Source organism: Ostrea edulis, chromosome 5 (assembly GCF_947568905.1).
Source record: "Ostrea edulis chromosome 5, xbOstEdul1.1, whole genome shotgun sequence".
NCBI lineage: Eukaryota > Metazoa > Mollusca > Bivalvia > Ostreida > Ostreidae > Ostrea > Ostrea edulis.
The window spans coordinates 31,416,085-31,438,764 of NC_079168.1; the positions used below are offsets into that span (position 1 = coordinate 31,416,085).

General features: G+C 36.7%; 1 protein-coding gene across 2 annotated transcripts; it reads right to left on the minus strand.

The window, feature by feature from the left end:
* Window positions 1–1,318: 1,318 nt before the first annotated feature.
* Window positions 1,319–18,930, minus strand: LOC125651933 (atypical kinase COQ8B, mitochondrial-like). 2 transcript variants are annotated; one of them, XM_048880784.2, is made up of 14 exons: window positions 18,776–18,930; window positions 15,946–16,147; window positions 12,985–13,428; window positions 12,017–12,083; window positions 11,190–11,261; window positions 10,571–10,699; window positions 9,617–9,702; window positions 7,996–8,136; window positions 5,085–5,166; window positions 4,811–4,904; window positions 3,386–3,527; window positions 2,710–2,817; window positions 2,184–2,336; window positions 1,319–1,816 (listed from the first exon to the last, which is right to left on the minus strand). In XM_048880784.2, exons 1-14 carry the CDS (start codon window positions 18,913–18,915, stop codon window positions 1,520–1,522), a joined length of 2,157 nt encoding a protein of 718 aa, XP_048736741.2. In that variant the 5' UTR covers window positions 18,916–18,930; the 3' UTR covers window positions 1,319–1,519. The 2 variants fall into 2 exon arrangements, with proteins under 2 accessions (XP_048736741.2, XP_056021745.1); XM_056165770.1 differs by lacking the exon at window positions 18,776–18,930 and adding an exon at window positions 16,964–17,270.
* Window positions 18,931–22,680: the final 3,750 nt, after the last annotated feature.

Consider the following 22,680-nt stretch of genomic DNA (forward strand, 5'->3'; position numbering starts at 1 on the left):
TTGTTTTGTTTATTTTCGTACTTTGTAGAATACATTGTTTTGTTTATTTTCGTACTTTGTAGTATACATTGTTTTGTTTATTTTCGTACTTTGTAGTATACATTGTTTTGTTTATTTTCGTACTTTGTAGTATACATTGTTTTGTTTTGTTTTAGAAATGAATAAAGAATATCGTGGTTCAACCATACTCTTCACTCCGAAGACACCCTATTCTGTTCTAATCAAATCGACATTACTTTCATGTTAACCCATTGGATAAACGCTTAAATGCAAGTTTAATTAGACTTTTCTTAGGTCACCGTCTCAAACCAAGGTCGGGTTTAACGACGCTCCGTCTTGAAGATGAACATCTTGTTTGTAGTTTGCGGCGGTGTCATTAGGTAACTGATGCAGTGTGTAGATCGTAGTTATTACGTAATAGTTTCACGTGAAGAATGCAGAGAATTTATGTCCCAATTATCGTCCTGGTGCCCTGTTATATGTTTCTTTTAATCACGACATCCTCCAATGTCTTTGTCTGATTAAAAATAAATATAGAACTAATAACTATAATACCGTTGATTTACTCCGCGCTTGATGTTGCCTTTAATCAGCCACTGATAAAGGTCAAAGAAATTTGACTCCTCTTTGTACATGTAGCACACTACCCATATTCCTTTGCGACTCCGCACACGAACTCTGGCGTAACGCACTCGCTTCTCATCACTACGACCCGAGTTGGATCCCCGTGATCGGCAGTAGTTGTATGTGAGAGGGTATGGTGGTCACCCACTCGGACACGTGGGATTCCTCTGGGATACTCCTAGCTGCAATAATGTAGCCATCTCAGATTGGGGGGGGGGGGGGGGGGGGGGGAGAGAAAACGTCAGAATAAAAAGAAATCGGATAGAGCTACATTACTGCAGCTAGGGTACTCCGGTTTCCTCCCACTAAAAGACCCCCAAACGGAAACATCCGTGCAAATCGGCAAATAGTTAGTATATACAATGTAGCTGATGTTCATTATTTATGTCCGACTTTAAAAATAAAGATTATCATTTTATCATTACAATTAGCACACTACCCATAGTCCTCTCCGGCTCCGCATACGAACACCAGCGGAAGTCACATGATTAGTCAGAGGAAACCAAACACACATTAGATCATTTAACGGTACACTACACACATTTTGTTGTAAATTATATATATCTATGACAACTGTACAAGGAAATTTTTATCAACTCAAAACAGTTTCTCATCTAAATTATAAAAGAAAGTCGTACGTCTTGCATGTACCAGCATCTTTTTTAAAAATATTCTTTCAAAGAAAAGACAAGAATGCAAGTGCCAATCATATATTATTTTTTTTAACATCTTGACATTACAGCAATACTATATAATACATTCACAGATACTGACTGAGTAAAACAGACTCTAAAACTCGCACATCATAAAGGACTGAAACCACTGTGTGTACATCAAATAGCAATCAGGCCTTAAACAAATGAACTCCTATCCATCAATGAAATTAGGTTTACTTCTAGTCTTGCCAGAATTCACATTCCTTTCCAAACTCGTATCGAGCATAAATATCGTCAAACAATCTTTTACAGTTGACTTTGCCATCAAGCTTGGTACAAATTAAGAAAGATCCGGACATTTTCCGATGTAAGGAATACGTTTCATGCGGTGGCGGTGTCAGTCTCTGTTCAGCCATCACTTGTATAAGGTTAAAGATACGCTTGGTTGCACTCTGTGTCCCAAAATCAAATTTCTCGTCACAGGCCATTGTTTCTCCTAAAATCATCACGGCATCAATATGGGCTGCCTCCATACTCTGAAACAAAAACAAATTGGAGTAAATCACTAGGAGCAAACATCTAGAATTCAAAATTATTTTCAACTCAATGTACATCAATTCTTACACACATACAACTGTACCATGTTACGTTTCACTATAGGGCCACGATTCTAATGAATCAAGATTTATTGAATTTTCTGTGAGACTAATAATTGTAAGCTGTTATGAAAGGTGAAGATAACAAACAGCGATCAATCTTGTAACTCCTAAAAGGAATACAAAATAGATAGTTGGGCAAACATGGACCCCTGGACACACCAGAGGTGGGATCAGGTGCCTATAGGAGGAGTAAGCATCCCCAGTCTACTGGTCACACCCGCCATGAGCCGTAATCTACATATACCTTGGTTTCATATCCGGTGAGGAAGCCGCTTTCTATAGACCAGTGTCTGACGCCTTCCCTGTCACCCTCGGAGGCTGCTTTAATTATCCGAATATAATCATCTACAAATTTGGCAGAGAAGCTTCGACTGGCTCCAAAATCCAGCAAGGTCAGCTGCAACACAAGAGAGACAGACTGGATGATAATGGATGATGAAAATAGCTTACACTGCATGTTCAAAGATTCAATCTTCTCAACATAATAATAAAAAGTTTTCTTGTTAGATGAAAGTTATGATGAGAATTTTCAATGTTTATGATACATAAACACAATTTTCAATTATCAGGCCCCTTTCTGAGGCCTCTTTGCAATCTTAAATGATCATCCAAGCCCCTTTCTGAGGCCTCTTTGCAATTTTAAATGATCATCCAAGCCCTTCCACGGGGCCTCGATTCCATATGATAAATCAGAATGATAGACCTTGACTAACCTTACCAGTAAGAACAGATGAATTTTAATAATAGATAATCATCACCGCGATACTAACCTTTTCGGTGTCTGGATTGTAAAAAAAGTTGGCCCAGTTTGGATCAGTCTGCATGAATTTCCAATCGAACAGCTCAGTCAGGCAGAGACTTAATATTTCTGTACAGATCTACGAAACACAACAAACGCTTCAATAAATGTATATATCACAATAAAATAAAATACTCGAGAAGGTGAATTCATTGTGTTGATAAAATACAGTATAGCAGGATTTTTTCCCCCTTTGTGTGTGTGGAGGGGGGGGGTGGGGTTGTGATAATAATTTTGGCTTACTTTATCAGTTTGGTATCATGCCGCCAAATTTTTAATAGCTAAATTTGAACCCAAATGTGTCGGCAATCATAATATGTATTTTTGCATGACAGATAACTCTGCATAGCAGTGGTTATTTTTTGAAAGGTAAATGTAGCACTCTTCAGCTTGGGAGGTATTAAACTGTTGTTTCTTTTAGGTCAGTTGTTTTTTATGAAAACAAAAAATTTTACAAATCATTTATTAACACTAAAATACTTGTCGATCGTCATGTTTCGGAATTTCATGTCCGCCAAAATGCAGGTATATTCCACTAAAATTATTTGTGGACCTATGAGCTAGAAGATTGTCAATTTTTCGCCTACGGAAAAAAAACCCTCGCTATATAGTAATGCATGTAGTTTATCATGTAATTCATGGCTAACCTGGTCTCTGCTTTGTTGGTCGAGTTCAGCACATCTCTCAAGTGATATTCCCTCAATGAACTCCGAGGTGAGAACCTGTTTAGAGCACAGCTCCGGCACCACTCCCGGTACATCCAGCATCGTGTGGTCCTGCAGTAACTCTCTGTGCAAGATTAAATGCTTGTTAGCACATGGTTCCATGGCAAGCTATTTTTAGCTTCTAACAATACTTGAATGACATAAAAGCTTTCATTGGTTAGTTTTAATGTCTACTTGATATAGATATCATGTTACACTTGATATAGATATCATGTTACATGTAGGTTAAAAATTTCAAAGCAGTTTTATTTTCATGCTTTTGATCTGCAGTCAAAATTACACTTCAGTACATTAATATTATTATACTTTCATGTAAAATACTCGAATCTGATTGGTCGAGAAGCATTTGAAAAAACATAATTGTTACCCTCTGAGAACAGAAAGCATGCGCCCCAGGGTGATAATATCTAGCAACGGGTAACAGTACTTGACTATGGGTGATATTATTATATAAATATTGCATGTAGTTGAGGGTAACATTGAAAATTTTCACCCCGAGAAAACCATTGTCAACCGAGGCGTAGCCGAGGTTGACAATGGTTTCTCGATGGGTGAAAATTTCAATGTTACCCTCAACTACATGCAATATTTGTTTTATTATACTGAATGTTATGTAAACAGGAAAGCAGACAAACTTACGTCTGTTGACATTTGATCAATCACTGTCATGCGATATTTCGTATATCGATGCGGGTATTCCCGTTTATTACAAACGTTCAAATGACGTCGTCTACCAATCTACGGCGAACCGTACGCGCATAAATTTGACGCATGTGATAATTTTTTATAATATCACCCGTTGTCAAGAACTGTTACCCGTTGCTAGATACTATCACCCTGAGTCGCGTGTTTTCTGTTCTCAGAGGGTAACAATATGTTTTTTCAAATGTTTCTCGACCAATCAGATTCGAGTATTTTACATGACAGTATAATAAAAAAAATTATCACACGCATCAAATTTATGCACGTACATTTCGCCGTAGATTGTTTGACGACATCATTTGAGCGTTTGTAATAAACAGGAATACCCGCATCGATATACGAAATGTCGCATGACAGTGATTGATCAAATGTCAACAGATGTGAGTTTTCTGCTTTCCTCTTTACATAACATTCAGTATAATAAAACAAATATTGCATGTAGTTGAGGGTAACATTGAAATTTTTACCCCTCAAGAAACCATTGTAAACCTCAGCTACGCCTTGGTTGCAAATGGTTTCTCAGGGTGAAAATTTTCAATGTTACCCTCAAGTACATGCAATATTTATATAATAAGGCTATAAAACTGTATTATTTTCAGTGTCATTTTCAATCTACTTTGAAGTAATTTCCAAATTCAGACTTACTTAAACTTCATACAGCACTTGGCTTCTCTTTCATAATCCACCTCCCAAGCTAATTCTTTTTTAGTAACCCTCATTAAATCTTCAATATATACACCTGATAACAGAAAAAAATTCAATATTTAACAAGCAATATACATAAAAGTTTTTTTTAAATCAATATCAATGCAGCTCATTTCAGATTATATGTCTTTGTATCATAGAAAGCACCAATGTAAGAATGCTTCATAATAAGCAAGACTGTGAGTTACATTTCTTTGAGCAGAATTCATTTTACCTTTTGGAAAAACATCCCAAATTTTCAAGACAGTTGTCAAATTGTTGATGTCACTTTCTATGCTGTTAGCAACACCCGGATACTGAAATTAACAAGTGCACAGGTTTGTTATTGAAATGTTATCTTTTTACTTTGTACAACTTCAATTTCCAGTATGTACTTTAAAATCGTGTATTTTTACTGGACAAGCACGGAATGGATTAGAGCATCATTTACATTTAAATCCCTACAATGCCTATTTCAAGACACAAATTGAAAGACAGGAGAGAAGTATTCAGTCTTGTTTGAGACAGTTTCTTCAGCACTAAATTTAAACACAACATAATTAAAGAGCTCCGAGTTAAACAAACTCCTAACATTATAGGCCAAATAGAGTGCTGCAGCAAAACTATCGAGACTTTACTGTTTCCAGCAAAACTATCATGACTTTACTGTCTCCAGCAACACTATAATGACTTTACTGTTTCCAGCAACACTATAATGACTGTACTGATTGTTTGCATCAAATAACTCTCTTTCAAATAATACATCAATTTGCTTACAACTTTTGTTCAAATTGTGTTTCAATAAGTGGACCCCAACAAGCAGATGGCACATGCATGTTCCATATTCAGGTTTATATATTAAGTTAGTATTTCACATGCATGCTGTTGTTATGTCAGTGGCATTTCTCAATGCATGATCTCTCACAGCCTGGCCAGTGTTAATTCTAAAGAATTGAAAACATGTGTCATGAACATTTGATATCTATCACTAGACTTTCTCAGAAGTAAACAAATTGTTTAAAAATGACCTGGATAAATTACCACCCTGGGCACATACATGATTGTTCCTTTTGAGCTTCTCAATAAAATATGTTCAAATTAAATTAAAACAAGAGCTACTGTGAGCAATGCTCACTAAGAATACCCCCCGCCTACCCCAATCTCCCAAAGGGTGTTGGTAATAGGTATAAACTACCTCTTTTCTGAGTGTAAAAAACAAATGGCATGACAAACTGAACCATATTGCTACTTCGATGTCCAGTGCGCATGACCTTTGACCTTTTGACCCCAAAATCGATAGGGAACATCTTCATCCCATGGGTAGGCCATATGTATGATATGGTGACTGTAGGTGGAAAGGATAACGCTTTAGAGCCCGGAAACCATATTGCTACTTTGATATCCAGTGTGCTTGACCTTTGACCTTTTGACCCCAAAATCGATAGGGAACATCTTCATCCCATGGGTAGTCCATATGTATGATATGGTGACTGTAGGTGGAAAGGATAACGTTTTAGAGCCCGGAAACCATATTGCTACTTCGATATCCAGTGTGCTTGACCTTTGACCTTTTGACCCCAAAATCGATAGGGAACATCTTCATCCCATGGGTAGTCCATATGTATGATATGGTGACTGTAGGTGGAAAGGATAACGCTTTAGAGCCCGGAAACCATATTGCTACTTCGATGTCCAGTGCGCTTGACCTTTGACCTTTTGACCCCAAAATCGATAGGGAACATCTTCATCCCATGGGTAGTCCATATATATGATATGGTGATGGTAGGTGGAAAGGATAATGCTTTAGAGCCCGGAAACCATTGCGTCTACAGACGGACGGACGGACGGACGGACAGACAGACGGACAACCCGATTCCAGTATACCCCCCCCCCCCCCACAACTTGTTGCGGGGGGTATAACAATACACGTTCATTGTTAGGAGAGAGAAAACTGGATTACATTTGTCAGTTGTTTTAATAAATCATACTTCAGAAAAAGACTCGGAATAATCGGATTACGTTTAAGTTTTATCACATCTGACACATCAATATCTCCACTTAAACTTTCACTTAAACTTCCCATGAAACACCAATCAAAATACCCAGTGACTTGCTAAAATGAATATCATGAAAACTAATTAATCAACGTCCCCACTGACAGCATTATCACTTGTCAGAATCCCCGCCTACCTATTCTAATACTGGAAGTGACTATTGTATAATTGGAAATTTTACAGAGATTTTCTTTAAAAATTCAGATATACTGTAAATTTTAAGCCATGGTTTAATCTTAGTGAAAACAGTATACATCAAACAGAATGACATAAAAACTCGACAAACCGTATATTAAAGTGGAATTTTTAGAGAGATGCAAATTTAGCAACTTTTCCATAAAAATGGGTGTACACATTGTAAATTTAGTGAGAGGTAACTTTAGTGACTTCATAATTCTAGGAAAATTAACTATTACCTCCAATATGAAAAATTCAATTTTAGCAATTTTATCACTATCGCTAAGGCCAATTCAACTTAATTAGTAGATTATCATCCAGGGTCACCAAAATGTATGGGGCAGGTGGGAGGATTTTATTTATTAATTTTTATTTTCTGAGAAAAATATGAAAGACAAATGAGTTTTTTTTTCAACAGAAGAGCATCATTTAATGCCAGATGGATATCAATCTATGCTATTTTCATAAACGAATTCCAGGTTAAGCTTTAATTTCAAACATAAATATACTAAACTTCTTCAAGATTTACGCCTGTAAGAACGCGAGAAATTTAGAAAACCATATAGATCTATTTTCTTCATGTTGCTATACCGGAAATGTCAACAAGAAGTGTAAATACCGGAGTCGGACATGAAAAATTTTCCGGAAATTGCAAGTTTGGCAAAAAAAAAAAAAAAATTCAGGGTGGGTCAATTTTTCAGGGGTGGGCGGGAATGATAATCTATCAATTAAGTTGAATTGGCCTAATAATGTCAAAATTAAATCCTTCCTTAAAAAATTAGGCTTCTATATACAATATCTATGTGGGTGTATTCCTAGTGATTCTGAAATCCCCACAAACAATGGAAAAAAATACATCTTCTTGATGAATATAACCCACTGACAGGGTATGAAACTAAGTATTTGTGTATGTACCTGGATTTTCATGGCGACTTCTCTGCCGTCTTTTAGCCTCCCTCTGTGCACTTGTCCAATGGAAGCAGCTGCAAACGGGGTGTGGTCAATATGTTCAAATTTATCCTGCCAGTCTTCTCCCAGCTCACTTCTCAGGACTTTCTGTAAATGATGCAGATTCAATTAGCCCTTCCTAATGAGACAAACCCCCCTCCCCTCAAGTAGGGAACATTCAAACTGAAAATATTGCATATTCTTAAACCCATTACTAGTTTGAATTTCTACAATTTGTCAAATTGATATGTAAGTATATTTATGTAACATATATTTAAGTCTGACTACAAGTTGAAGAGTTAACACCAAAAATGACTGTGACTTACAACGACTGTGACTTACAACAACTGTGACTTACAATGACTGTGACTTACAATGACTGTGACTTACAATGACTGTGACTTATAATAACTGTGACTTACAATGACTGTGACTTACAACAACTGTGACTTACAATGACTGTGACTTACAATGACTGTGACTTACAATGACTTACAACGACGGTGACTTACAATGACTGCGACTTACAATGACTTACAACGACTGTGACTTACAACGACTGTGACTTACAATGACTGTGACTTACAATGACTTACAACGACTGTGACTTACAATGACTGTGATTTACAATGACTGTGACTTACAATGACTGTGACTTACAATGACTGTGACTTACAGTGACTGTGACTTACAACAACTGCGACTTAATTACAATGACTGTGACTTACAACAACTGTGACTTACAATGACTGAGACTTACAATGACTGTGACTTACAATGACTGTGACTTACAATGACTGTGACTTACAATGACTGCAACTTACAATGACTGCGACTTACAATGACTGTGACTTACAATGACTGTGACTTACAATGACTGTGACTTACAGTGACTGTGACTTACAGTGACTGTGACTTAATTACAATGACTGTGACTTACAACAACTGTGACTTACAATGACTGAGACTTACAATGACTGTGACTTACAATGACTGTGACTTACAATGACTGCGACTTACAATGACTGTGACTTACAGTGACTGTGACTTACAACAACTGCGACTTAATTACAATGACTGTGACTTACAACAACTGTGACTTACAATGACTGTAACTTACAATGACGGTGACTTACAATGACTGTGACTTACAATGACTGTAACTTACAATGAATGTGACTTACAATGACTGTGACTTACAATGACTGCAACTTAATTACAATGACTGTGACTTACAACAACTGTGACTTACAATGACTGTGACTTACAATGACTGTGACTTACAATGATTGTAACTTACAATGACTGCGACTTACAATGACTGCGACTTACAATGACTGCGACTTACAATGACTGTGACTTGCAATGACTGCGATTTACAATGACTGTGACTTACAATGACTGTGATTTACAATGACTGTGACTTACAATGACTGTGACTTACAATGACTGTGACTTACAATGACTGACATACAATGACTGTGACTTTCAATGACTGTGACTTACATTGACTGTGACTTACAATGACTGACTTACAACAACTGTGACTTAATTACAATGACTGTGACTTACGATGAATGTGACTTACATTCATTTGCCAAGTCGGCATAAAGTCCGCGCTCTGTCTGACTCGGTCAAAGATCTTTTGAAGTTTTGGATCCAAAAATGAATTGTCTGAAATTTCACAAAGCTCTTTAGTTACTGATACATTGTACATTGTACTATTCACATGTATATGTGTCAAATTCAACTGAATCTACAAATTGCAGCTTCTTTGAAACATATCAATTTCTGATGTGATTTTGGAATATTGTCCAATCTGAATGTATTTACAACTTCAGTACATTTTGAATGCTTTTTACTCAGTCACAAGTACAGTGCTTTCTCAATATATTGCGCCCCCCCCCCCCCCCTTCCGTTGTAATGTCACCCCGATTATTGCCTGAAAATCCAAATGAACAGATTTCTCCCTGTGTTAACAACCCCATTATAAAGCCAACCCTGCATAATGCCATATGCCACTGATTTTCACAATCAATTGATAAAATTATATAGGGTTTATCCTCGATAGTAATGCCAATTACCTCACACCCATCGGTAATCACACCTGTACTTTGAGAGCGGTGCGGTGAAATGTGACAGGCTGGACGATGTATTCTGGTAATCAGGTTAATTACGAATAATTGCTGAATTAATTAAACTCAAGATAGTTTAAATGTTTGTACAGAATGTAGCCCAAATAAATTATGTTAGTGAATTTCTTTTGACTGCTCAGTGAATTGTCAGTAAAGGTGATTTCATTATATTGCCACCCCCCCCCCCCCCCCCCTCTTTATTGCCCAAATTGGTCTTTAACATTTGGCAATATATTGAGGGAACACTGTACTTTCTCTGTAATCACAACCAAATCAGATATCAGTTTTACGTAGTGCAAGTATAAAATCAAACCATCTTTATAGGTCAAGCAAGTTAGAGGACTTTTCTCCACTCTTTTCCCCACTCTGTGAAATGTAAATATTAAATATATGTTATGCTGGCTCACCCTGTATGCTGACCATCTGTCCGAGTTTTAGGGCAGCCCCTCTAGCCCGACAGAGTCTGTCTACGATACGCTCAGCATTCTCCTCCGTCAAAAACGGGTTCTCTCCAGTCAAAGTTTCTTTCTTGCTGTCTGTCAAAAATAAAGTTTGTGGTGTCTTAAAACTTATTCTGTTGACAGTTCAGAAGACCACAACTAACTACATATTTGAGAAAATCCTTTTAAAAATTTCCTTTTGTTTTCTTGAAAATGACGATTGCACGTATGACGATATACACGTAAAAAAGCTCAAGTCACTGAAGTGAGCTTAAAACAAATATGGCAAAACTACTTGTATCAAATGTGTTTATACAATTTTATTTTTCAAACATTGGACTCATATACTGTAAAACACACTTATAATGAACACGCTTATAATAAATTCAAACTTATTGCGAAGTGATGTTTATTTCCCTATGAGAGGAATATAATGAAAATTGTATTAGATGTAATAAAGTTTGGTTATAATAACAAACTGGTTTTTCACTGTTCCAGGAGGTTTGCTATAACCATGTTTTACTGTATGCAAGTTCATACAAATTTTGTCATTGAATAACGATAAATTCTATTTTTAGAATGGTACCTGTCTTCCTCAGCCCCAGGCCTCGCTTCGTGACCTCAGACAGAGCACCAACACCAAGGCCAACAAACAAACCTGCAACACAAAAGACGAGTTTAGTCAATTTTTCATTGCAATCTTTCAATCCTTCGTACGCTCTAATTTTGATATCACATGAATGTGTGCAAGTGTGTGCGACGATTGTAAAGTACCATGCAGACAACACACCATCATCGCTAGCCACGCCTTACCGAGTCCAGGAGTACCTACCCTAACAACACACCATCATCGCTAGCCACGCCTTACCGAGTCCAGGAGTACCTACCCTAACAACACACCATCATCGCTAGCCACACTTTACCGAGTCCAGGAGTACCTACCCTAACAACACACCATCATCACTAGCCACACTTTACCGAGTCCAGGATTACCTTCCTCAAACCATGTAACACACCATTATCGCTAGCCACACTTTACCGAGTCTGGAGTACCTTCCTCAAACCATGCAACACACCATCGCTAGCCACGCTTTAGCGAGTCCAGAGTACCTACCCTGCCTCAAATCGTGAGTGTATGGTCTCTAACGTAATGTGAACGGAGACGGAAGGTGTGGTTTGTGACGATGACGACACACAGATACTGGTACATGTATATAAAATTGCCCAAGAGTAACTTTTGAAAGAATTAGCTTTATTTACTTTGCTATAAACACAACAAATTCAAAAGAAATATTCATTCAATCTGCAGTTTAGAAAGAGTTAAAACTTCAATGTTGCAGATGATCTTGACCTATGACTTCTGACTTTGAACTTTATTTGACCTTTGATAGTAGTACACAGAATACTGCTAACCTCCAAAGTTGGCCACTCTGCTAATCCTTGAGGATGGTACTTTTCTCTCTTTAGCAGTTTCACTTAGCTACAATACAGCAATACTGATAAGATATAATAATATTGATACTGTTTAAGAACATGAACATGAAGGAGGCATACATATCTACCACTATCTTATTGTAGTAGCAGCATTGGTAATTTTTCTGCAATTCCTCATACCTTTACTTTCCAATTGTTCATTTACTATAAAAGTTTACAATGTTTCCCAAGTAATACATGTAGATAATGAAATCAAGTCTTGTACCAATCGTTTTTCATATACAGTGCTCCCTCGATATATTGCCAACTTTTATTTAAGACGAATTTGGGCAATAAAGCGGGGGTGGCATTATAACGAATTCACCATTACGGACAATTTACTGAGCAATCAAAGAAATTCAATACCATAAAGTTATTTGGACACCATTCTGTATAAACATGTAAATCATCTTGAGTTCAATTCTGCAATTATTAGTAATTAACCTTGCCACCTGAATACCTTGTCCAAACTGTCACACTTCAATACACCGCTATCAAAGTACAGGTGTGATTCCTGATGCATGTTAGGTAATTGGCATTATTATTGAAGGTAAACCCTATAAAATTTGATCATTTGTTTGTGAAAATCAGTGGCATATGGCATTATGCGAGGTTGGCATTATAATAGGGGTGTTAGCATGGGAGCAATCTGTTCCTTAGGATTTTCAGGCAATAAGCAGGAGTGGCGTTATAACGGGGGTGGGGTGGGGGGGGGGGGTATAGCTGATAATCATTTCTACATACAGCAGTATTCAATAAACACCGCAGGTATAGTAGTTCATACTTACAAAATTCAGTTTATATGAAATATCACTCAACAAAATAACATCTTTAACCTATTTGATGAAAATATACTTTCAAGCATACATATGATACATGTCTTCTTGAATGTGAAATTTATAAAATACCTTTGGTGCTGATTTAAACGATGCTAGCGGCATTCGTTTGACAGTCTTTGCCATTTTCTTCACTTCCTTAAAAGGCTCCGGAATAGTCTCTGACTTAACACTGGGTTCTCCTGCCTGTTTTGTCTCAGACTTAACACTGGGTTCTCCTGCCTGTTTTGTCTTGGTATTTTCTAAAATGTCTTTCAGTATTGTCTTTGAAGGAGGTTTTTTACTCAAAGTGGAACTGGGTGCCTTAGTGAGGACTTCGTCCACCTCTTTACGGGACACCTCCTCAAAAAGTTCCTCATTCACACCGAGCGCTGTGCTGTAGTCACTGGAGAGATTGAAATCGGAACCTGCATTGTCCATCATCGGGACTGACATGGCGGGGGGATTCGTCTTCAGGGTATTGACCACAGTGGAGGCCTGTTTGGCCATCATCACCGTCTTCTCCTTGATCACATTCTGCAAAACAGCCAACACTCCTGACTATCAGTGTTAAACAATAAAATGTCTCTCTTTGTTGTTTCATCGGGTGATGAAAGTAGCTAGCATTGCAGAAAAATTCATGACCCACGTAAGCGGGTTATGTAATTTTTTTCTGCAATGATTGCTACCTTCATCATCCGATGAAACAACAAAGAAAGTCATTTTATTGTTAATATTTATATTTTTATGTATTTTAAAAAAATATAAACTAGATTTAAGTACTAAGATATCATATAGTTGACCCATTCGTTACGTTGAACAGAACAAGAGGTACTGTGAGCAATGCTCACTAAGAATGCCCCCCGCTTACCCCAATCTCCCAAAGGGTGTTGTTAAATAAATTACCTCTTTCCTGAGTGTAAAAATATGGTATGCCTTTGTAGAAGAAAAGGGAAGATATAGTCCGAACACAAATTCATGGCACAAATCTATAATTTTGACCTTGAGATCAAAGGTCAAAGTCATAAAGAGGTCATAAATGTACATGACATAGTCTCATGGTGATACACCCATGTCTTACGGTATGACTATGTCAAAACCCTATAATCAATTTTTACCTTGAGGTCAAAGTTCAAGGTCATATAGAGGTCAGGAAGGTACCCAACACATCGTCTCATGGTGATACACTCATGTGTCAAATATGGTATGCCTATGTCAAAGAACAAAGAAGTCATGGCCCTGACACCAATCCATTGTAAAAAACCTTTAATTTTGACCTTGAGGTCAACGTCATATGGAGGTCATGAAGATACATGACACATCGTCTCATGGTGATACACTCATGTGTCAAATATGGTATGCCTATGTCAAAGAACAAAGAAGTTATGGCCCGGACACGAATCCATTGTAAAAAACCTTTAATTTTGACCTTGAGGTCAAGGTTATATAGAGGTCATGAAGGTACTCGACACATCGTCTCATGGTGATCCACCTGTGTGCCAAATATGGTATGTCTAAGTCAAAGAACAAAGAAGTTATGGCCCGGACACGAATCTGCACAGACAGACAGACGGACAGACAGTGATTCCTATATACCCCCCCCCCCCTGAACTTTGTCCGGGGGGGTATAACAACCAGCACACCCTTTGATCTTGATGACGCTCCATATTTGTTAAATAATGATTACATTATATACATGTGGTACTAAAAAAACCTGGATCAAACTAGTTTGCAACAAACATACATGTACCTTCATTGTTGCAGATGAAAACAATGTCAATTTCAATACGCAAGTTCCGAGTTACACCAAAATTATTTCCCTTTGTCGAACTCTTTCGCATTTTATGGCGTATGGTGGGTACACAATGTATACATTATATCGTAGACTGGCATTGTACATAACGATTACGTACGATTAATGTAATAAAAGCGTAACGTTTGTTTATATCAATCACTGGTATGTATATTCTGGCCATATCAAGCATAATCTGTTTGAATAAGATCATCAAATTAGCTATTAAATCATTATTCGTTTCCTCTTCTACATGAGTGACGCTTTTATCAAAGAAAGATGGCAATTAACAGTATTTGTTTGAGCCATTTTGTTATCCAATACTCATAAACTCACTGAAGTTGCCTTTCCCCTGAGATAGGATGGTCTCAGAAACTCTGGATATCATCTTTTAAGAGATAATACAACGATAGTAATTAGCAAGTGTACCCACTGTCATCATATTTTACGTCATAATTTACGGAAGAGTTCGACAAAGGGAAATAATTCTTGGGGAACTCGGAACTTCCGTATTGAAATATAAGAGAAAAAGATTCAGTGAATGTAAATATTAAACAGTAAGCACTCCTGATTATGAGTGTACAAAATATCATGTTATAATTATAGGACACACAGTTTATGTTATGACATGATGATAGAGGTGGTGTCTTTTGTTTTAAAAAATGTATCTTATCTAAAGAAATCCATACAAAATTAGAGAAAACATTTGTTGAACTGTACCTATTTATAAATCTACAAAATCTTCTGTGAAACAATATCAAACTGAAGTCTGTCATACTGAACACGGTCTTCTTTTCACTTCTGTTTTCGCTATTTTTACTATTGGCAAATAATAGTGAAATCAAAATGTAGCGAATATGACACAACCATAGCATTTATATAACAGTGGACTGAATTAAAACACCATAAAAACATATCTAGACAAGAACCCATGAAAATAACCAAGCCCCAGGATCATGTAACAAACTCAGATTTAAGTCAAAATCCCAATCACCTGTAAGGTGTCCATCACTTCGAACTGAAACTCTTAATTTGCAGACACTACAAATTTGACGAAGCAATTCTGAATCACAATTCTATTTTGGAATGATTGACTTCTCAATCATTTCATCGCAATATTCAGATTTTGACTTTTTTAAAAGCTTTTGCATCGTGGGGCCAGGAGTGAATCTACAGCTGCATACAATCTGTAATACTGTATCTACAGTGGAGGACCCCCCTGGACTCGCCACTGATCGACATGTATCAATGATTTAATATACCTGTATATTGCTTTGATTGGAGGTCACATCCTGTATGATCGTCTGAGATTTAGCCACGACTTTTTCTGCTGCTGTTTTCAGAGAGCTGTTCCTCCATACTTGTTTGACCTCCGGTCCCTGTGTTTCCACTAAAGCCCTGGTGATGTGTTCCAAACCTCTCAAAAAACCTGCCAAGTCCGACCTTCGGGCCATCCCTGTCAATCTAAAATGATCAATAGGAATACCTTTTAGTATTCAATTTGAAGACTATTGTTTTAGCTATCTGAACAATGTTCATGTTGTATAACCACAAGGTCCTCAGTCTACCTCATAACAATATGATATGTATCATGATATAAAACAGTTCCAGTCCAAAGACTATTTCCATCTACGTAGCTATTAATAGCTACCTAGGTATTTAAACCTACGTAGCTATTTCTACCTACTTTTACCTATTCTTAAAAATATAAATAAATAATAATTAACAGCTGATTGAGGCACATCTTTTAAACAGGTCAGTCGTTTTAGGTATCATGTGCACGTGCACGGCAAAATTCGGAGTGTAAATTTGAATACTTTACGAGGGTGGAGAATGTAGAGAAAATGCATGAAAATTCACCCCCAAAACCTTTATTAATGTAAAAATGCATGAAGGCAAACTTTAACATTAATACAGATTTGTAAGACATTCTAGACTTCTTATCACTTAGCTTTGATCCTAAGCTCCTAGAAAATGGAACTGGGTGTAGTTATTGATGCAAATTTGAAAGGTTAGAAAGTAATAATTTTTGTCCTATATTTTTGTGGTATTCATCGTCAGTGTAAGTGAATCAAGAAATTTGGTACACACCATATTGCTCCGTTCCTGCGTTTGGCCACGAAATACAAGTAAAGGAAAATGTAGGTAAAAATAGCTACCTGGAGTAGGTTTAAATACTTAGGTAGCTATAAGTAGCTACGCAAGTAAAAAAAATAGTCATTGGACTAGACCTGATAAAACACGCAATATGATTATGTATCACAATACATTTTTAATTACTTTAATCTTCATAGATTTCTGCTGTTTATTTGTAGTAGTCCACACCCTAATCAATTATTAAACCCTGCTGCCTGCACTCATGAGTCTGCAGCACTACTACACTGAGTGAGTGAGTCAACAGCAACGAGTGTTGGTAAAATGGGTACCGTATATACTCGCCTATAAGTCGGTTTTTTGGGAGTCAATTTTTGGTCCAAAACTCTATGTCCGACTTATAGGCGCATCCTAAGAAGATTGGTATTTTTCTGGGCGGCGTAATGTAGTGTATTTTAAACAACTCCGACGATTATCATGGACTACCACACAAATATCTAGACGTATTGTTTATGTATTTTAAAATCATGTATAAAGTACAAGTATTTACATATTTTTATCTACTTTAGAATTATTTACATACCCGTAACTAATACTTTCAATTCAATTTCAATTCGTTTATCGGTAAAATTGAATTACGAACCCGATTTAATATTGAAATATTCATATGTATACCGGCTGAAATATACTTCTTAAAAGATTGAATAATTTTTACAGATAATTTAGATCATCATTCTTGACTCTTAAAAACTCTATTGTTGATACAATGAATTATACCGGAATCCCACAATAAAAATTTTTGCGAGGCGTGTGCCACTAAGTAAACACGTTGTCAGGTATTGGTCATTAGGAGACCATAATTGCTTAGGTAATCAAGGGATCATTGTCCATAATAGATCAAGGGATGCATTTAAACTCCAAACGGATATGTCTTGGATATTGAGCACCTCATAATTATCGATTTCTCAAACTATTTTTTGAAACATAGGTAAAAACACTAGAGCATTGACTTGAAATTGTCAACCTATTCTGACAAAAATTTGTACTGACTTATAAGCGGGTCAATGACAAATTCCTACAAATTAACCTTAAAAAATACAACCGACTTATAGGCGGACCGACTTATAGGCGAGTATATACGGTAGTAAAAACCGGGCTGGACCGGGTCACCTTCGTAACCCGATTTCTTTAGTTTTCTTCGTTGATATATCTTTGTTTGTTTTGAAACTTACAGAATATATTCTTAATGATACATTTAGTCTTCGGTACAAAATTTAGCACACAATATTACCTACAGATAAAGAATGCAATAATTGTAAAAAAAATCTGGTTGGTAAAATGGGTAGCGAGACCAGAACACATATTGTTGCATATTTTCTGTAAACTATGCACCTGCTGCTGAAAACCTTGCATTTTTTTCAATTCATAGAGAGTTGAATTTGATACCAAATGCATTATTTGACCATTCCAATGCCTTTTATTTTACTTATCGGCGATTTTTCCAAACCCGGGCCAAGAGGAAACCGGATGCCGTTGATCCAGGCCGGCGTTATTTATTCCGATTTAGGCTAATTGCTAATGTTTTTGATTAATTAACCGTAATTGTGAGATCAAAGTGATATCCATTCATAATTAGTAATTGATGGAAAGCTGAATTACGTTCAGGATGTGTCGAAGATGAATGTGACAGCTAACACCTTCATTTTATTCGGAATTTTAACCTTCGGCCATGGGTTACCTGTATCCGGTTTCCTTTTGACCCAGGTTTTAATAAATCGTAAATATCAAATAATATATATAAGACTCATATAACAGGTACTGCAGCATTTTGATGACAAATTATCATAATATTTATCTAAATCGTGTGTAGTTTCATTGTTATGTCACAGATATCAGTCGTAATCACAGAAAAATGTGTATTTTTTCTCGCTTACCACTTTACCAACCTGAAATAAACAATCGTTGCTATTCTCACAGTGAGGCAAAATCATGCCGTACTTTTTGTAGTAGCGAAGATCCAATGTATCATCCAGATTGGGATTAAGAAGTTTCACATCAAACGAAAATAAAGTAACGAAGAAAACTAAAATATTCGGATTACGAAGGTGACTCGGCCCGGCCCGGTTTTTACTATCCATTTTACCAACTATCTACAGTAACAGATCAGGATGTCAAAGACAAACAAGGGCAACACATAAAATTAAAATCTGTTGATTTTAAACATTATAACAACCATAAGCAATCAGTAAATTACTTACATTTGCTTTATGAAGTTCTTAGTTCATTTCAGAAATGCAACACAGCGAAAATCTCGGTTTTGTAACTTCTAAGCTGCACGTTTATTTACTCATGTAATGCATGTTTTCATTTCGTAAGCATGTGTATGAATATGTGTATCACGATCCCGATCCATAGAATAAATGTGACGCGAATGCAGTGCTCATCAATTTAATTCAAAATACAAATTATACTCTGAGTGTTGTTACTTAGCAACCAAAATATTTATTTATCAATAATTTGTTTTTGTAGTATTTCAAAAGACACATCAGGTCATAGGCCTACATTAAATTTTGACTCTAATCTAGTGAGAGGGGTCATAAAATATATATTTCAGAAAAAAAGAGATCGAAAAAATGTGCACTTATATGACCTTTGACCCCGTAGATCTCTTTGAGGTCATGAGATACCATGACAAACTTTATTAAAAATTGTTCCCTGTCAAATTCCTAACAAATTTATATGATATCATATGCCTACCCCAAATCGGGGTACACACACACACACACACACACACACACACACATATATATATATATATATATATATATATATATATATATATAAATCGATTTAAAAAATATTTTAAATAATTGAACTGTTGCTCTCTTAAATTTAAACGAATTGATATGTGCATCAAATCCTTACACAAAAGCATTAGAAATAATTCAAATTAATGAAAGAGTTCATCAAATCATTCTGCCACGTTAATTGATGTGCACAGCAGGTGAATTCATAAGGGCAATAACTGAATTAATGCGCACATCATCTGAATTACGCAATGCGCACATCAAATCAATTATTGTTTATCAGTTGAATAGATACGCGCATTAATTCAATTTTTGCGAGCAGTGATTGTTCGCAATAATTGGTTTGACGCGCACATCAATTAAATTATTGCGAATTATAATTGAATTATGATGATATCTCAGTTCAATTAATGATGTCTTCGAATATTTGAGTTTATGTTAATTTGGCGCTCCATAATTTACACGCACTGCAAAAAGGCTAGGAAAACAGGGGGGGGGGGGGGATAGATAGAAAGAGGGTGTTGCACCGAAGCGGGAATTTTCCCTAATCGGAGCTCCGTGCCAGCACTCGTGACGTCGAACTGACCTTCATTCATATTTATACCCATTGCGTATTTGCCATTTACATACCTGAAGGATTCCCCAGTACTAGGAACAAGCCTAATACATTTTATGTGTCAATACATTATACATGTAGTCTAAAGATAATTTTTGAAATCGTGAAAATTAAATTGTCTTCTTTTTTTCTGAGTATCAGATACAATGTATACGGTTACACGTTACGAGTGTATCAAATATTTAATGATAAATAAGATATAACGCTGGATATACAACCATTCTATGAAAATATGACGTAGGATACAAACATTCCTAATACAGTTTGCAACAATACCTGATTTTATTGTCTTTTGTGATGCCATCTTGCGTTTTCGTTATGTTTTTAATATTTGAATATTGAACCTCATTATTTATTACAAGATATAGACGTAAATCATAACTGTTCCAAAGGGGCTCTTCTTTTGAAGCTGTCCACCTAAGTATGGACACTACCCCCCTTTCTGATTTTTTGTTTTTGCGGTAATGAGGCCTCATCCCAATTTCAATTTATGTAGGGACCTAATCGTTTCACGCTTTTTATTTTAATGCTATGGAGATTGGCCTTATACCGGTATTATTTTATTATATCAGGGTAGAAGGCCAATCTGTAAAGCTTACCTATAGCGAAATTGGGATGGGATAGACAAGGACTCCACACATTTCGACGAAATTATAACCGTAAAAAAATCACAAGGGGGGGGGGGGTAGTGTCCATACTTCAGGTGCCTGTTTGTATTACATAGTCAGGCGCGGATCCAGAATTTTTTCCAGGGGGGGTCGAACCTTTTCACAAAATCGAACCCGTGATATAACGTTCAACTCTTTATTTTCCAACTCTCGAAGGAAACGCTCTATATAACCACTGCATCACGCGGGCGACCTTTTTGTCATGTATTGATGTTTTCTGGTAGGAATTGTTATTTAGCTAAAGAGACTTGGCTGAAATAATCTTCGTTTTCCTTGCCTGATAAATGATTGTACAATTTCCTTTTGGTCAATTTCTAATGAATGGTGAAGATGCATTAGTGCAAGCCCAGTCAATCTGTCCTCTTGCATTGTACTGCGCATGTAACTCTTGATGCGTCTTAATCCAAAAAAGGATCTTTCGGCCTCACATGTTGTGATAGGTAAAACACATCCAATGTGAAGAAGAATTTTCACGTTCGGGAAAACGTCCCCATCTACAAAGTTGAAAAGATTGAGCAGATTGCAGAGCTTGTCTGAAGTTTCTTTGCTCATGTTAACACAATAACGTCTCCAATCTCTGGGTGCTTTCTCCAAGTCCTTTACAGAAAGACAAGGCAGGTCGCTCCCCCAAAATATTAGTTCTGAGGCAAGTTTGGACATAATTCCTCGTGTGAAATATTTGTCACATTGACAGGTAACAAAGAGCATATCGAATATGCCGCCAGATCTTCTTTCTGAAACCTCGTATTTAATTCACTGAGGAAAAAGTCCAGAAATGTAATGGCCACGACAGATCTATAATAATCTCTTGGATTACTTGTGGAGACATTTTCTCTGTGTTGCTGCTTGGAGCAAACCCTTGGGGTTTTAATCACTATATCAAGGTCGTCTGCAATTTGTTTTGCATCTTCAAAGCAAGACTCAAATTCGGTATCTACCGCTCTACGAATTTCTTTGATCCTATCCACGTGTTCTTCAATTAACTTACTTGCAGTGAAAATTTCAATATCTCTTTTCTGAAGTTTGAGAGTCAAAGGCTTTATTGTAACTAGAACATACCTTACAAACACAAATGTTATCAACACAGAGAAGGACGTCATCGAAGCCAAAAGCCCCTGTGCGGTCACTTTAGTTTGTCTATCCCAAGACCAGTCTTCACTGGTACTTTCAAGGTTTTGATTGAGAATGTGCTGCAGACATCTGATGACGAACTTGTACATAGTGTAGAACACATCAAAGCCGATATGACGCTCAACCCACCTAGTCTTACAGAGTCCAACTAGTTTCTTTCTGGAAAAATTTACAGATCCATCATTTTCTATAATAGTCTCAAGAAACCCTTGTCGTTTAGGGGAACTGTCAAAGAAAAATAAACACTGAATTAAGGACATCTATCATATTCCTCACAGGGGGTAATTTGCAGGCTGAAGCGATGCTCATATTCAATACATGACTCCGACAGTGTGTGTACAAAGCTAATTGGTTTAGAGACTTGATTCGTCCCCGACACCCCCGTTTTCCCGATGCCATTGCTGCTGCACCATCGTATGCTTGCCCTCGCATGTTCTCAATCGGAATTGCAAGCGAGCGGAGGATTTCAATAAGTTTATCAGCAATTGCTTCCCCAATAGTTCTGCCTATATTTGCAAAGTCAAGAAATTCCTCCTTAATGATGGCAGGGTGTTCTCTATAGTATCTAGAAATCTGAGACACAAGACTAAAACTTCTTTGTTAGCGTACTTGTCAGTTACCTCATTGGCTATGATGGAATAAAAAAACCCTCCCTTGTAAACCCTTCATAATTTTACCTGT

Coding starts and splice junctions, on each gene's coding strand:
- LOC125651933 (XM_048880784.2), bottom strand. CDS start 18,915: ATGGATAGTAAAAACCGGGCCGGGCCGAGTCACCTTCGTAATCCGAAT. Junction 9,703..10,570: donor ACAGATGGTCAGCATACAGG/GTGAGCCAGCAT, acceptor GTGAAATTTCAG/ACAATTCATTTTTGGATCCA. Junction 5,167..7,995: donor AAGTCGCCATGAAAATCCAG/GTACATACACAA, acceptor TGTTAATTTCAG/TATCCGGGTGTTGCTAACAG.